We start from the raw sequence: 13,078 nt of genomic DNA on the forward strand, positions 1-13,078 counted from the left end.
GAGAGCTGGCCAGCTGTTAAATTTTGTGGCGGAGTGCAACAGATCTTTAAGCTGCGGACAGTTTAACTTCTAGCAGTGAATTGTGGGGAGTTGTATTCTTGTATCTACATGTCATGTTGCCATGTTACAAAGATCTTCCTCCCGCCTGAAACACATAAACGCATCTCCTTACTGCAGACAGATGTTATCACTGCTGAGCGCCACACTTTGCTGCTGCTTGATATGTTTTCAACATGAGAAATTTCTTGTTTCATCGCCACAAACATGAGCCACGTCCATCTGTTCTAATTCACCTCTGCATATTTCTGTTCTCAGGAGCTGAACATGGCGACTTTTGAGGAGCAGTTTAAGACCAAGGCGCAGTCCGCCCCTGTAGAGCTCGGGACCCTCAAGATGAAACTGGCCCATAAGACCCCCAGTAAAGTGTCTCTAATGGAGCCCAACAGGGCCAAAAACCTGGCTATCACCCTGCGCAAGGAGGGAATGGCTGCATCTGATATCTGCTGCGCAATTGAGACGTATGTACCAAAAGTCATCTGATCAATCTGACTGTGAATCATCTGTTGTTTTAGTTTTATTATTCAACACGTGTGTCACTGGCGGCTCCGCAGGTACAACCAGAGAGCTCTGAGCCTGGACTTCCTGGAGCTCCTGGAGCGTTTCATCCCCACAGAGTACGAAATGAAGCTCATCCACAACTACGAGTACGAGGGCAGGCCCCTGGACGAGCTCAGCGAGGAGGACCGCTTCATGGTGCTCTTCAGCAAGATCCCGCGGCTCTCACAGCGCATCAGCACGCTCACATTCATGGGCAATTTCCCCGAGAGCGTCCAGCTAATACAGCCGGTGAGTTCATGAAGGAGGGTTCAGTAAATTTAACTGTGTCAGAGAAGAGACTGAAGGTCGGAGGCATCATGTCCCTATGCTGAAGATGTGTGAGGAAATAGTCCCGTCATTAAAGATTGTTTTATCAGCGAAAACTTCCATATGTTATTGAAAGCATGTTTTATGTGAAGGAGTGTTAACGTTACGCTGAGTTAAAACAAAGATTTCAAGAATAAAGTCAGAACACTACAGAAATAGTCATGATTTTGAGAAAAAAATCATTGTCTTAAACTCTAAATGATGTAATTATGTATGTAAATTATTGAGGAAAAAACTCATAAATTTACTGGCAGAAAGTCGATGCAGTCGACACAGTATAAAGAGCAACACCATCAATGTAGGAGGGAAGTTGTGATGGATGAATGGGTCCAGCGCAGGACTTTCCCCCAGGAGAGCAGGGTTTGTGTCCCGTCTGAGGCCATGTTGGTTTGTTATTTTAAGACTTAGTTAAATATGAGTTTTTAGGATGTATAAAGCTGCTGAATGCACACTTCTACATCACCTTTGTCACTCTGTACATGTCACCTGACTTTCTGGCAAAAAAAAAATAATCTCAATTTTTTTAAATTTCTTTCTAGTAAATTTACGTATTTATTTAATATCACAACATTATTTCTCAAAATATTTTGACTTTATTCTCAAAATCTCCCATTATTTTCTTCCTCAATGTGGCCCAAGTACTCTCTACTAGGACTAAGTCTTTATTTATTAATTTCTTTATTTGGATTCGCATTAGCGTCCACAGAGGGGTCGCTATAGTCCACACAAAATAGTGACAATAAAAGCAATCAGCAAGTATTAGTAAAACAAAAAAGGCAAAACATGCCAAATCTAAGGGTCAGAAAACAAGTGAAATACATATCGAATGTCAATTAAGTCAATATTATATAACTGATTTCAAATGAATAGATAAATATGCCTATGAAGTAAATCCTGAAATAATTTTATGGCTTTAGTCTGATTTATTTCTGTATTTAATATTGGCTTAAATGGCTCTCCATAAATGCAGAGAAAAAAATCGAAAAGCATGAAAGGTGAAACACACTTTGATAATTCATCTTAATGTCCTTTAAACAACACAACTGTCTGTTTTAACAGACGAGGCCAGAGGTAAATCAAAGACTACTTTAATCTGCTCGTTTTATACAGTTTGGATTTCTGTAAATATATTTGGCTGAGAAACAAATAATTAATCTCAGTTTCAACTCTGTCTGGCAGCAAATGAACGCCATCATCGCTGCGTCGATGTCGATCAAATCCTCCAGCAAACTGAAGAAAATCCTCGAGGTGAGTACACAACTTGTTATAACAATTAAATGTGTTTGATCTTCAGCTGATGTTCGACCGATGTTTTACACTTCTGACTCAACATCACGTCTCTGTGCTATGTGGGAGTCATTTGTAGAAAAGAATTGCACAGTTGGATATTAATTGTAAAGTCTATAAGTTGAAGAACTCTGAATTACAGCTAAAAGATCAGTTTAAGTCCCGTCTCCACCAAACCTTTCAGTCCAGCACCTTTGGAACCAGCAGTAAGCCTTCAGACATGGTACCTAGACCCTCGGTGTGTTCAGACAGTGCTCTTAAATGTGGGCGGGGTTGTTGTCACTCACTGCTCCGTCCAGCACTCGCTGTATTTCCTCATCAGCGGTGACACAGATGGAAGTCTGCACCTGGTTTATCGTCCACAGAACGAGGCTGCACGCCCACATTTTCACAACAAAATAGAACAGGCTGCAGTGAGAGTCTCTCTCCATGGGATATTTAAAAATAGCAGCTTTGTGCATTTAGTCCTTCTCAGGCAAGCTCAGGGGTTTAGTGTTGCTGTAGCCCACAGGAAGTGAGGATTAGAATATATGACCTTCACATAATCCGCTCCAAATTCATCTATATTTTTAAAGTCATTACTAAAAGTGTGTGTCATATAAAAACTAAAGTGATGGTCAAAGTTGTCACAGTGAAATTTAAGGTGTGCTGATGGATTCACGTCATCAACTCATGCATTGAGTAACATTACAAGTTAACGTTCCACCTTAAAAGTTGCCGGCAGTCGGCCCAGTGAATGAAGTGATTTTTTTCTCTTTCATTTTATAGTTGTAGTTTACTGATGTATGAACAGAGGTTACATAAAACCAGAGTGAGCGTCCTCTACTGACCAATCAGACTGCAGGGTTTCTAGCTCCACCTTTTAGTACCAGATCTGTGTGCTAGGTACCCCAACAGAGGGGGGACCAAACATGGGGACGCTAAGGAACGCTTCTGTTGGGACCATCCACAACTTTCACTGCAAAGACAGAAAAATGACAAGAATTTCATGCGTCGGCCTACAATGGGAAAACGGTTGAATCTGGTGGAATACAGTAAAATTGTCAACTATCACTACTTTTCTTCAAAATGAAATGCTGACATTACAGAGTACATGGTTTTTACTATAAATGCAGGGAGATTTAAAAAATGTGGTTTTAATCGAAGTCAATGAAGCATTTGAGGCCACGAAGGCGTCCAGAGGGAGTATCTGACACTACATTAAAAATACTACTGCAGTCAAATCAATTTTGTTGCTAGTCTTTGACATATCCAAGACTCTAATGACCACCAAAGCTCCATCCCCCTCCTATTTATTATATGGAAACTAAAACATTTTTTTGTGTTGTGTTTTTTTTTTTTTTTTTTGTAATAAAAATTGAAACATTTAAAATAATTAAACTGTCATTTAAAGGGTTAAAATCCTTAAAAAAATGACTGAATGTTTGGTAGTTCTGAGCAATTTTGAAGTTGCTTAAGTGATTTATGAAAAACAGCAGAAAAAAATATTGATGTATGATTTAATAGCAGTTTTTCGTGCGTGTACATTTTTGCCACAAAGGTGTCCAGAGGGTGCAAAAATGTATCAGGAGAGTAAAAGACACTGGATTTCAGAAATGTTACTAAAAAGAAAAGTTCTTGCAAAAATTTATGCCACAAGCTGTAACACATCCAAATCAAAAAAAAAGTTGAGGGAGGCGAAAGGGTTAATGTCTTAAACTTCAGGCCCATGTGCCCTCTGTGTGCATGAATGAATGATTTTATCGTTGCTCACTGAAAATAAAGTTTCTGTCTCTCTTTCTGATGAAAAGATCATTTTAGCATTTGGAAACTACATGAACAGCAGCAAGCGAGGAGCAGCGTACGGCTTCCGCCTGCAGAGTCTAGATCTGGTGAGTCCAAACGTCTTCAACTTTTTAATGTATCATCACCTCAAATCCAGAAATCATTTAAACAAATAAGTCTTATTTTTGACTGTTGTTGTTTTTTGTTTTCTGCTCCCAAGCTGTTAGACACCAAATCGACAGACAGAAAACAGACGCTGCTGCATTTCATCGTCAACATCATCCAGGAGAAATATCCAGACGTCCAGTCCTTCTACACAGAGCTGCACTTCCTGGACAAGGCAGCGCTGGGTGAGTACGTGAACACAGGTGTTGAGGGACGTAGCAGCAGCAACTTCTTTAATATTTTAAAAAGTTTACAATATATAGACCCTTTTTTACTGTTAGTAAACAGTATGATTAGTGGTGGGCGGGGCTTAGCTGAAGGCAGACAGCAGACGTCCCCTCAACTTAAGAAAATAAATAAATATTATTTCTGTTATGTCGAGTCCTAAATATTATATAAATAATTGTAGTAACGGCTTCAAATTGCTGTGGAAACAAAAAGTATACTGAAGGTGTTATTATATGTTACATTATAGGATGTTTGTTGTATGTTTTGATGCGTACTATGACAAATATATTTCTTTCCAGGAGATTAATATTTAACAGAAATGTTCCTTTGGTAGAAATTGAATGGATCATGGTTGTAAATTCAGTCACTCTGGTGCAGATATGAACGTGTCAATTGTTAATGAGAAGTTAAGACATCATTTTTCCTTTGTGCAGTTTATCTGTCCTCTCACCCCGACACCACAGTGTGACCTCTGCGTCAGCGTTAATACCATAAAGTGGAATTACAGCACTATCAGCTATGATACAAGTGTTAAATTGAACTTGTGAATGAATGTGAGCTGACTCTCTCGTCTGCTGTAGTTTCTATTGACAGCATCCTGCAGGATGTGCGGGCTCTGGAGAGAGGCATGGAGGTGACCAGGAGAGAGTTCACTGTAGAGAAAGACAATCCTGTGCTGCAGACGTTTCTCAGCCGCAGCACCGAGCTGCTCGACTCGCTCATAGCTGATGGAAAAACTGCTCAGGTCAGATTTGTTTACCTAAATACAAACTGTCTCCGTACAAACACCATTTTGTATTCCATTAATACACCTCTTATGGAAACCCATTTACACCTGCGTGATAAAAAAATTCATCCTAGCTGTTGTTATGAGACTTTCTTGAATGTATCACGTGGTTTTGAAAAAATAATGACTTAGTATCTCATAATAATGTGTTAGTATTGTAACATGAGCAACTTTCTCACTTAGGATCTCAAAATAGTAAGTCAGTGTCTCTATTGACTTAATATCTCATAAAAAATATATTTATCATCTCAAAATGAGTTAGTGTCTCAAAATAATGAGCTGGTATCTCAACAATATGACTGCATCTCAAAGTAATCAATCAATAAATTATTTATTTGTCATTGTCATAATAACACAGTTATAAATATAATATATTATTTTAAGACAGTTATTATAAATAATTGTCTTAAAATAATGACTTTGTATTTCAAAATATTGTCTCAATATTTGAACATAATGACTAAGTATCTCTAAAAAATGACATAGTATTTCAAAAATAATGACTGAAGCCCTCTGTCTGTAATCATTATGGATAATGTCAGTAAAAATTACGGCAACTTTTACCTTCTGTAAAACGGTCCAGAGAAAATACCTCGGGTAGTATTAATCCTGTGTGAACGCGATCCTCTGTAAAAATGTATGTAAATATTTCGTCACGTCCTGTTTACAACCATTTTTTCACATTTACAACTAGTTTTCCACGTTGTTTCGATGATGGAGGCGCTTGAAGAAGCACTCGGTGTTGTCGGCAGTCGTGATAGTGGACATTCTTCTAATGATCACACAGCCCTACGTGGGAGACCAATCAACAAGGTCGAGAAGAAAGCTACAAGACTTCTGGTTGTGTTAGCTAGGCCTGATATAAATCCATATTGCTAATGGTTGTGTACACACAATCCTGATTATGGGCAATGTTTCATATTGGGCTAATCATTAATTATTATTACACATACAGGACGCAACGTAGCACGTACATGCCGACAGGGAGGTGACGCCAGGGCGCAAACCGAGTTAGCACTCCCATCTCTGGTAGAATTACGAAGATTTCTTGTTCCGTGTGAATCGGACATTTATATGACAGACATCCTGTGGTAAACTGACATTAGTCCACATCATCTCAAGGCAATTGAATCAAACACAACTGGACTTAGTTTTGTCTTAGAAGACGTTTCACCTCTTATCCAAGAGGCTTCATCAGTTCATGCTTGTCTGACTAGACTGGAACTCGTCTGACAAACTGGTGTGGAAGCACCCAGGTATTTAACCTCTGGGGAGGTCTTCACAAGGCCAATGATGTCACTGGTTCGTTAGTGCTCCAAAGGTGTATCATCGTTGAGTTGTCAGAGTCACATGAGGCCATTTGTGAACGACCATTGTTTTTCGAGGTTAAGCTGTTAAATCTCCTGGGCAAGGATAGGTGCTGTCCTTTCATCCTGTGGATGGATAAATGAGAATATCCACAGGCATTAGTCCACATCCCTATGTAAAACTAATCCTGTCCCAATAGTACTTCAGTGTCGCTAAAGGATGACTTAATATCTCAAAATGAGTGATTACCTCAAAGTAATGACTTGGTATCTCAAAATTAATCAGCATCTTGAAATGAGGTTGTATCTCTGAAGAATTAGTTTCTCTAAATCATGACAAAGTACATCAAAGTAATAAGTTATCATTTCAAAATAAGTTGATATCTCAAAATAATGTCAATGAATCTCAACATGATGACACAGTATCTTGAAATAGTGATTTAGTTTCTCAAAATAATGATTTCTTATCTTGAATTAATGAAATTGAACTTAAACAAAATAAACCTTGTGGCGAGCTCACCTGGTAGAGCTGTTGCCTCATATACAAAGAACTGGTCCTTGCTGTAGCGGCCACGGGCTCAACTCCAACCCAAGGTCCTTTACTGCATGTCATTCCCCCTCTCTCTCATCTTCACACTACAGTTGTCTCATCAAATAAAATATTTTTTTAAAAAATTAAAACTTTCTCAAAAAATTGACTTACCATCTCTGACAAGGCTTAAGTCCAAATATTTAGAAGGTTTTTCACCTTTAAAAAAAAAAAAAATTATATTGAGACACTAACTCAGTAATAATATAAAGAAGCTGATAATGAAGTTTCTCACTAAAGTGACGCACAGGATCTGCTCTGTTCATCACTTTGGCAGAAACGCACTTCCATCCTGCCTGAAGCTAAAGATTGTTTTATCTCTGTCTGACAGGATGCTTACGACTCTGCTGTGGAGTACTTCGGCGAGAACTCTAAAACCACTCCGCCCTCCATGTTCTTCCCCGTCTTTGTCAGGTTCATCAAAGCATACAAGGTCAGATAACGCTCCTTTTATTGATCCCTGGCACGACTGAACCGACGGTGCAGATACTCGCTGCTTCACTGATAATGAAAAACAGACATTACTGTACACTGTACACATATTACTGTACGCCCAATCAGAGAGCTGATGTCACGCTTATTATCTGACTTTCAGAAGCAGAGAAGTGAATTAAAATACTGTTTCTCTGACAGCAAGCTGAGTGGGAGAACGAGCAGAGGAAGAAACAACACGTCCTGAACTGTGAAGCTCCGTCAACTCCACCTAAACCTGAAGTCACAGGGAATAAGGTAGCTTGTTATTCCAAAAAATATAATACAACTGCAGCTATTCATAGACGCCCTGTTTCTGTAACTATGGTCTTATTCTGAAAGGTTTATCCTCAGTTTCTATCAGTTATAATATTATAAACAAAGTGAGGAAATGGCTCATGGCTGTTGCTAAATCAAAAAGACAGGAAGAACCTGAAACAAAGACACTGGAATATAAAAAAACAAGGACGCACACTGAGGTTGTACATATGTGTAAAACACACACTGAGGTATTGGTACACACTCACACAGACTGAGGCTGTGACATTTTTTCCTGCTGCACCGGCAAGAAGTGATTTTTAACGGCTCTTTCCTCCGTGTAATTTTCAGACTTAATAGACTGCAAATTTGTTGTCTTTTTTTACGACACCTTCTTTCCTCAGATGAGTTACCAGACTAAAGAGAGAGTGTGTGTTGTACAGATTGTGAAGTAGTATGTGAGTTGTCACTTTGGGCTGTATGAGTGAAACTGCCTTGATTACAAGATCAGACAAATGAGAACCAAGCTGTAAGAAACTGGAGTCATCCTAAAGAGTTCCCACTCAGACATTCAGACATCGACATGTTTGATGTTTCAGGTTTCTGTGACGTCCAGACTGCCACAGATGGATCTGATAGCGGAGCTGAAGAAGAGGCAGGTGTCTCCTCTGGTGAGGGAGGGCAAGGACGGAGCCATCGAGGACATCATCACAGGTACACAACACCCTGGAGACACACACACACTGTCCATTATAGCATGACTTCACTGTTTACTGTGGCTGAGCTCAGTTTAACAAAGACATACACAGTGTGTTCACCATCACGGTTCCTCTCTGACTTAAAGGAGTAGTTCAGCATTTTGGGAAATGCACTTGTTTCCAAGAGTAAGATGAGACGATCAGTAGAACTAGTCCTGCCTGCAGTCGGGACATGGTTAGCCTAGCTTAGCTTAGACACTGGAGACAGGTGGTACAGTTAACCTGGCTCTGTTAAACTGAAGCTATGAAGATAATGAGCTAACGCCCCGGCCACACTGCCTGCGTGAACAGTGAGGCATCTACAGAATAGGAACTTTTTTTCTGCATGACGAGCACTTTTCAGAAAATAAAGACAAAGAAAATGTTTTTTTTTAAATAATCATATTGGCATTATACCACCTTTCAGTCTCAAGGTCTCCATCTGGCACAGACATGAAAAAATATAAATATTTCAACCTTTCTTGTTTCTGTTTCAAAATAAAAGCCCTCTGACAACAGTGTTTCTGCTGCACTGCTGCTTCCTTCAACTGTATTTCCACAATTAAAAGCTGATACTCTGCTTATTTATGGAGCCGTGCAGCCACTGCAATTTCAACATAATGGCCATACATATATTTCACAATAAAAGCCTTGTCTTAACAAATTAAGGGATACTGTCCACAGAAACATTAGGCCCGTTTCCACTGAAGAAGTTCCTGGTACTATTTGGGGGGCAGGAACTACTACAGGAACGTCCTCTCGCTCGGCCCTCTCAACCGCCGTGTCTCCACTGAGAGAGCGGAGTAGGAGGAAGGTTCCTGTAAAGTTACGGGCTCTGGATGTGATGTAATCATTGCGTGACCATTTTGACCGGGGCGACATAGGGGTGCCGTTAGCCGTTAGCGGTGTCTGTAATAACTCACTAAATGGTCCGTGAAAAAAATTTTTTTTCCAGCGGATGTCTTAGTTACAACATGATTGTGCTAACTGGAGTAGGTTCATGTCGTATCCGACAACGGGAGGCTTTTAACAGATGACGTCCTGATGTTAGCTTTGCTGCTGCTGTTAGCTGTCCCTGTCAGCTGATGCTTTCTAGACATTGTGATTTCCCAAAACTGAATAAATACCACACAAAGCAACACAAATCTGCTTTGCTAGCTCAATCATGTTGTAACTAAGATAGCCGCTGGAAAAAATATTTTACTCACGGACCGTTTATTGAGTTATTACAGACACCGCTAACAGCAGAGTTTCTCAGGGCCGCTCTGAGTACCTACCCCGAGGCAGGGACTTGTTTAGCCCCTGTAAAACTTCCGGAACTCTGTCCTTCGGGGGTGGTTCCTGCGGTGGAGACACGCACCAACGGCCCCGGCCCCGTAAAATTACCCCGAAGTTCCTGCGGTGGAAACGGGCCTTGTGTGAACACTGCACATCATAAAACGAGGTAGCTGTAACAAAGTGCTCACATAGGCAGCATGGCCTGGGTGTAAAGCTCATTATCAACATGTACCTCGCAGTTTGAACTGAGCAAAAAAACAAAAATTGAATTTCACCCTGAACTCACAAATTGTTGTTACATTTCTGTTTGTGTTGAGATTAAACAAACAAGATGCAACATGTTGATCAGCAAGCTTTAGTGTTGGTCGAGTCCGGCTGCCTGTTTCCCTCTGCCCAAAGTGTTAATGCTAAGCTAGGCTATCCACAACATGCTGACTTGTATGAAATAGTTTAACATGATAAAGATCTTCTCTCAAGAAGATGAAAGAAAACAAATATCTTTATTTCCCAAAATGTTGAGCTAACCTTTGAAGGGAAACTGAAGGTTAATTGTTGCAGCTACGAAATCATCAAACATTAAAGTGTCCCTTTTTCTAAATGAAATACTTTTTTTCTGGCTAATTGTCCGAGCCGAGCACTAAATGATTGACCTTGGGAAAGATGCACGTCTAAACATTTCCTCCTGTTAATTATTTTAGGAAACTCAGCCTTTTATCTCTAAATTCTTCACTCTCTTTTCTGTCTTTCACGGCTCACATTTCTTGTCCTTGCCTTTCTCTCTCCTTCTCTTGTTTGTCCCTCCTCCCTCCCTGTTGTTTCTCTGGTGTCTTCAGCTCTTAAGTCCGTGCCCTTCACGGCTCGCTCTGCCAAGCGCTCCTCTCGTCTCTTCTGCGACTCCGTCTTCAGCGAAGAGGTGACTTCATAAGATCCCTCGCTGCTCTGTACTGTCCTGCTCACAGCAGCTGCTTCTCTCTCACTGCACCTCTAACACTCTCACAGTTTTTTGTCTCACACTGTTCAATGACTTTTCTTCTGATGGCGAACTGTACAACAGCTGTTTTCATGACATTTCATTGACATAGCATACTTTGACTTTTTCTCATATATTTTTTATGACATATTATACAATGACTTTTTTCCTCAATTTTTTTGTGGCATACTAAACGACAACTTCTTCGCATGATTTTTTAAGACATACAATACTACAGATTTTTCTCTATTTTTTATTGCATACTGTACGAAAACTTAATTGATTTTTTTATGACAAACTATACCATGAATTTTTCATATTTTTTAAGACATAGTTTATTGACTTTTTTCATGAATTTAATTAATTTAATTTAATTTAATTATTAATAATTTAATGACATAGTTTACTATGATATTTTTCTTGATTTTGAATGACATACTATACTATTTTTTGTGCCCTACTATACTACATGTTTTTTTCCTAATTTTTGTAGTATACTTTATGACATTTTTAAAGTCATCCACCACTTTGTGTAAGCTTTGGTTCTCCAGCTCGAGGCTTTTGATGCGACTGAAGATTTCTCCTCCATCAGCTGTTCTTTGTATGACATCGTATGACACGACTCCTTTTTGTTACATTTTTTACAGCCTACTACATTATGAGATTTCTTTATGACATAACATACTGACACTTTCTCCAGACTTTTCAAGGCTCTACTGTGACATTTTTATGTCATACTTTCCTATGATTTTGAGTACTTTCCTGATTTTTTTTTATTGCGTACTTTTTACGTACATGTACATGTGTAGTACATGTGTTACGAATGTGTGCATCACCTGTTTTGTCTCCTGCTGTTGCTCATTGTGTTTGTTCTTTGTCCTCTGTCTCAGATTTAAGGAATCAGCCGTACAGACGGACAGACGCCGGCAGACACAGCGCCAAGTGGAAACCAGGACAACAGCTGCACGTTTCCTCAGACATCTCCCTCTGAAACATACTGCAGACCACACTGACCGCTTCAACTATAAAAGTACAAAAAGATCAGGCACTGAACTCACCATGGCAACCATCTTGTTGTCTCGTGCATGTTTGAGAATGCAGAGGTGAAAACGCATGTTTCAGATAAAGGCTTCAATCTCAAACTGTTCTCAAACAAATATTTTTGTGTTGGTGTCTGAATAAAGTAAAGGCTTGGACGACTGTAGAGACGTTGTGTGATTTGAATGATTGAACGTTAACGAGGGTGAATCTTAGCTGTACTCGATGTCAATGACACTGGATGTCATCAGAGCTCATTAAGACAATGACATGGAAGAATTTAGCTGATTTGTAAAGAGAGAGCTTCATTAATGCTGCTCAGCTCAGAGTGAACCTTCAAAGCATTAGACACAAAGTTGGACACACAGAACACTCACACATTATTTACACAGTTCTCTTAAAAATGCTCAAGTCATGATTTTTTTTTAAAAATTAGTTTTATTTTAAATAGAATATTAATTATGGCTATCCATCTTTCTGTCTTGTAGAAGGTCTCAAGATTTAGGCTGAAAATTTGTTATATATTTAAATTATTTTTAATACTGAAGTGTAAGTATGAGTAACGTCAACTTTGCTTCTGCATTTCAATAAATAAACAATTTTATACCGTTCTTGATTTTGTGTCTTGCTCTTTTGTGACATGCTTTACTATGACTTTATGACTGATTATTAATGTCATACTGTCTGAGACTTTTTAATGCCAGATTGTTCTTTTTATGACGTTTTGTTATGTCAGTATACTTTGACTTTTTTCATGATTTTGGACGACATGCTATACTTTGATTTTTTTCCTGATTTTTTTTCTGTGACAAACTACTTTTTCTTTTTAATTTTATGATGTACGATCACTTTTTGATGAAATTTTTAATTACATACATACATATGACTTTTGTTAGGAAATAACACTGATGTTTATGATTTATGACAGTATACTATGACTTTTGACATTTTTTTCATGAAAATTTGACATGCTATACTATGACGTTTTTTTCATCATTTTTTACGACATGCTATACTATGACTTTTTTTCATGATTTTGGACGACATGCTATACTATGACGTTATTTCATTAGTTTGAACGATATACTATACTATGAAGTTATTTCATGATTTTGGACGACATGCTATACTATGACGTTTTTTCATTAGCTTGAACGATATACTATACTATGAAGTTATTTCATGATTTTGGACGACATGCTATACTATGACATTTTGCCTGATTTTTTTTCTGTGACAAACTACTTTTTCTTTTTAATTTTATGATGTACGATC

The 13,078-nt window shown here is 38.8% G+C and overlaps 1 protein-coding gene across 4 annotated transcripts in view; it reads left to right on the plus strand.

Moving 5' to 3' along the window:
• Positions 1-12,413, plus strand: part of fmnl1b (formin-like 1b) — a 56,949-nt gene extending 44,536 nt beyond the window's left edge. For 2 of the 4 annotated variants that reach the window (XM_033612176.2, XM_033612179.2), the window contains exons 17-27: positions 316-518; positions 612-846; positions 2,104-2,172; positions 4,002-4,082; positions 4,196-4,325; positions 4,950-5,113; positions 7,383-7,484; positions 7,685-7,780; positions 8,380-8,494; positions 10,629-10,708; positions 11,656-12,413. In XM_033612176.2, the coding sequence (XP_033468067.1) occupies positions 316-518; positions 612-846; positions 2,104-2,172; positions 4,002-4,082; positions 4,196-4,325; positions 4,950-5,113; positions 7,383-7,484; positions 7,685-7,780; positions 8,380-8,494; positions 10,629-10,708; positions 11,656-11,661 (1,281 nt within the window). In that variant the 3' untranslated portion in view covers positions 11,662-12,413. The remainder of the gene's footprint in view (positions 1-315; positions 519-611; positions 847-2,103; positions 2,173-4,001; positions 4,083-4,195; positions 4,326-4,949; positions 5,114-7,382; positions 7,485-7,684; positions 7,781-8,379; positions 8,495-10,628; positions 10,709-11,655) is intronic. The other 2 variants (XM_033612175.2, XM_033612178.2) reach the window with 1 other exon arrangement.
• The last annotated feature ends 665 nt before the right edge of the window (positions 12,414-13,078 follow it).

The sequence above is a fragment of the Epinephelus lanceolatus genome, chromosome 21 (assembly GCF_041903045.1).
Source record: "Epinephelus lanceolatus isolate andai-2023 chromosome 21, ASM4190304v1, whole genome shotgun sequence".
NCBI lineage: Eukaryota > Metazoa > Chordata > Actinopteri > Perciformes > Serranidae > Epinephelus > Epinephelus lanceolatus.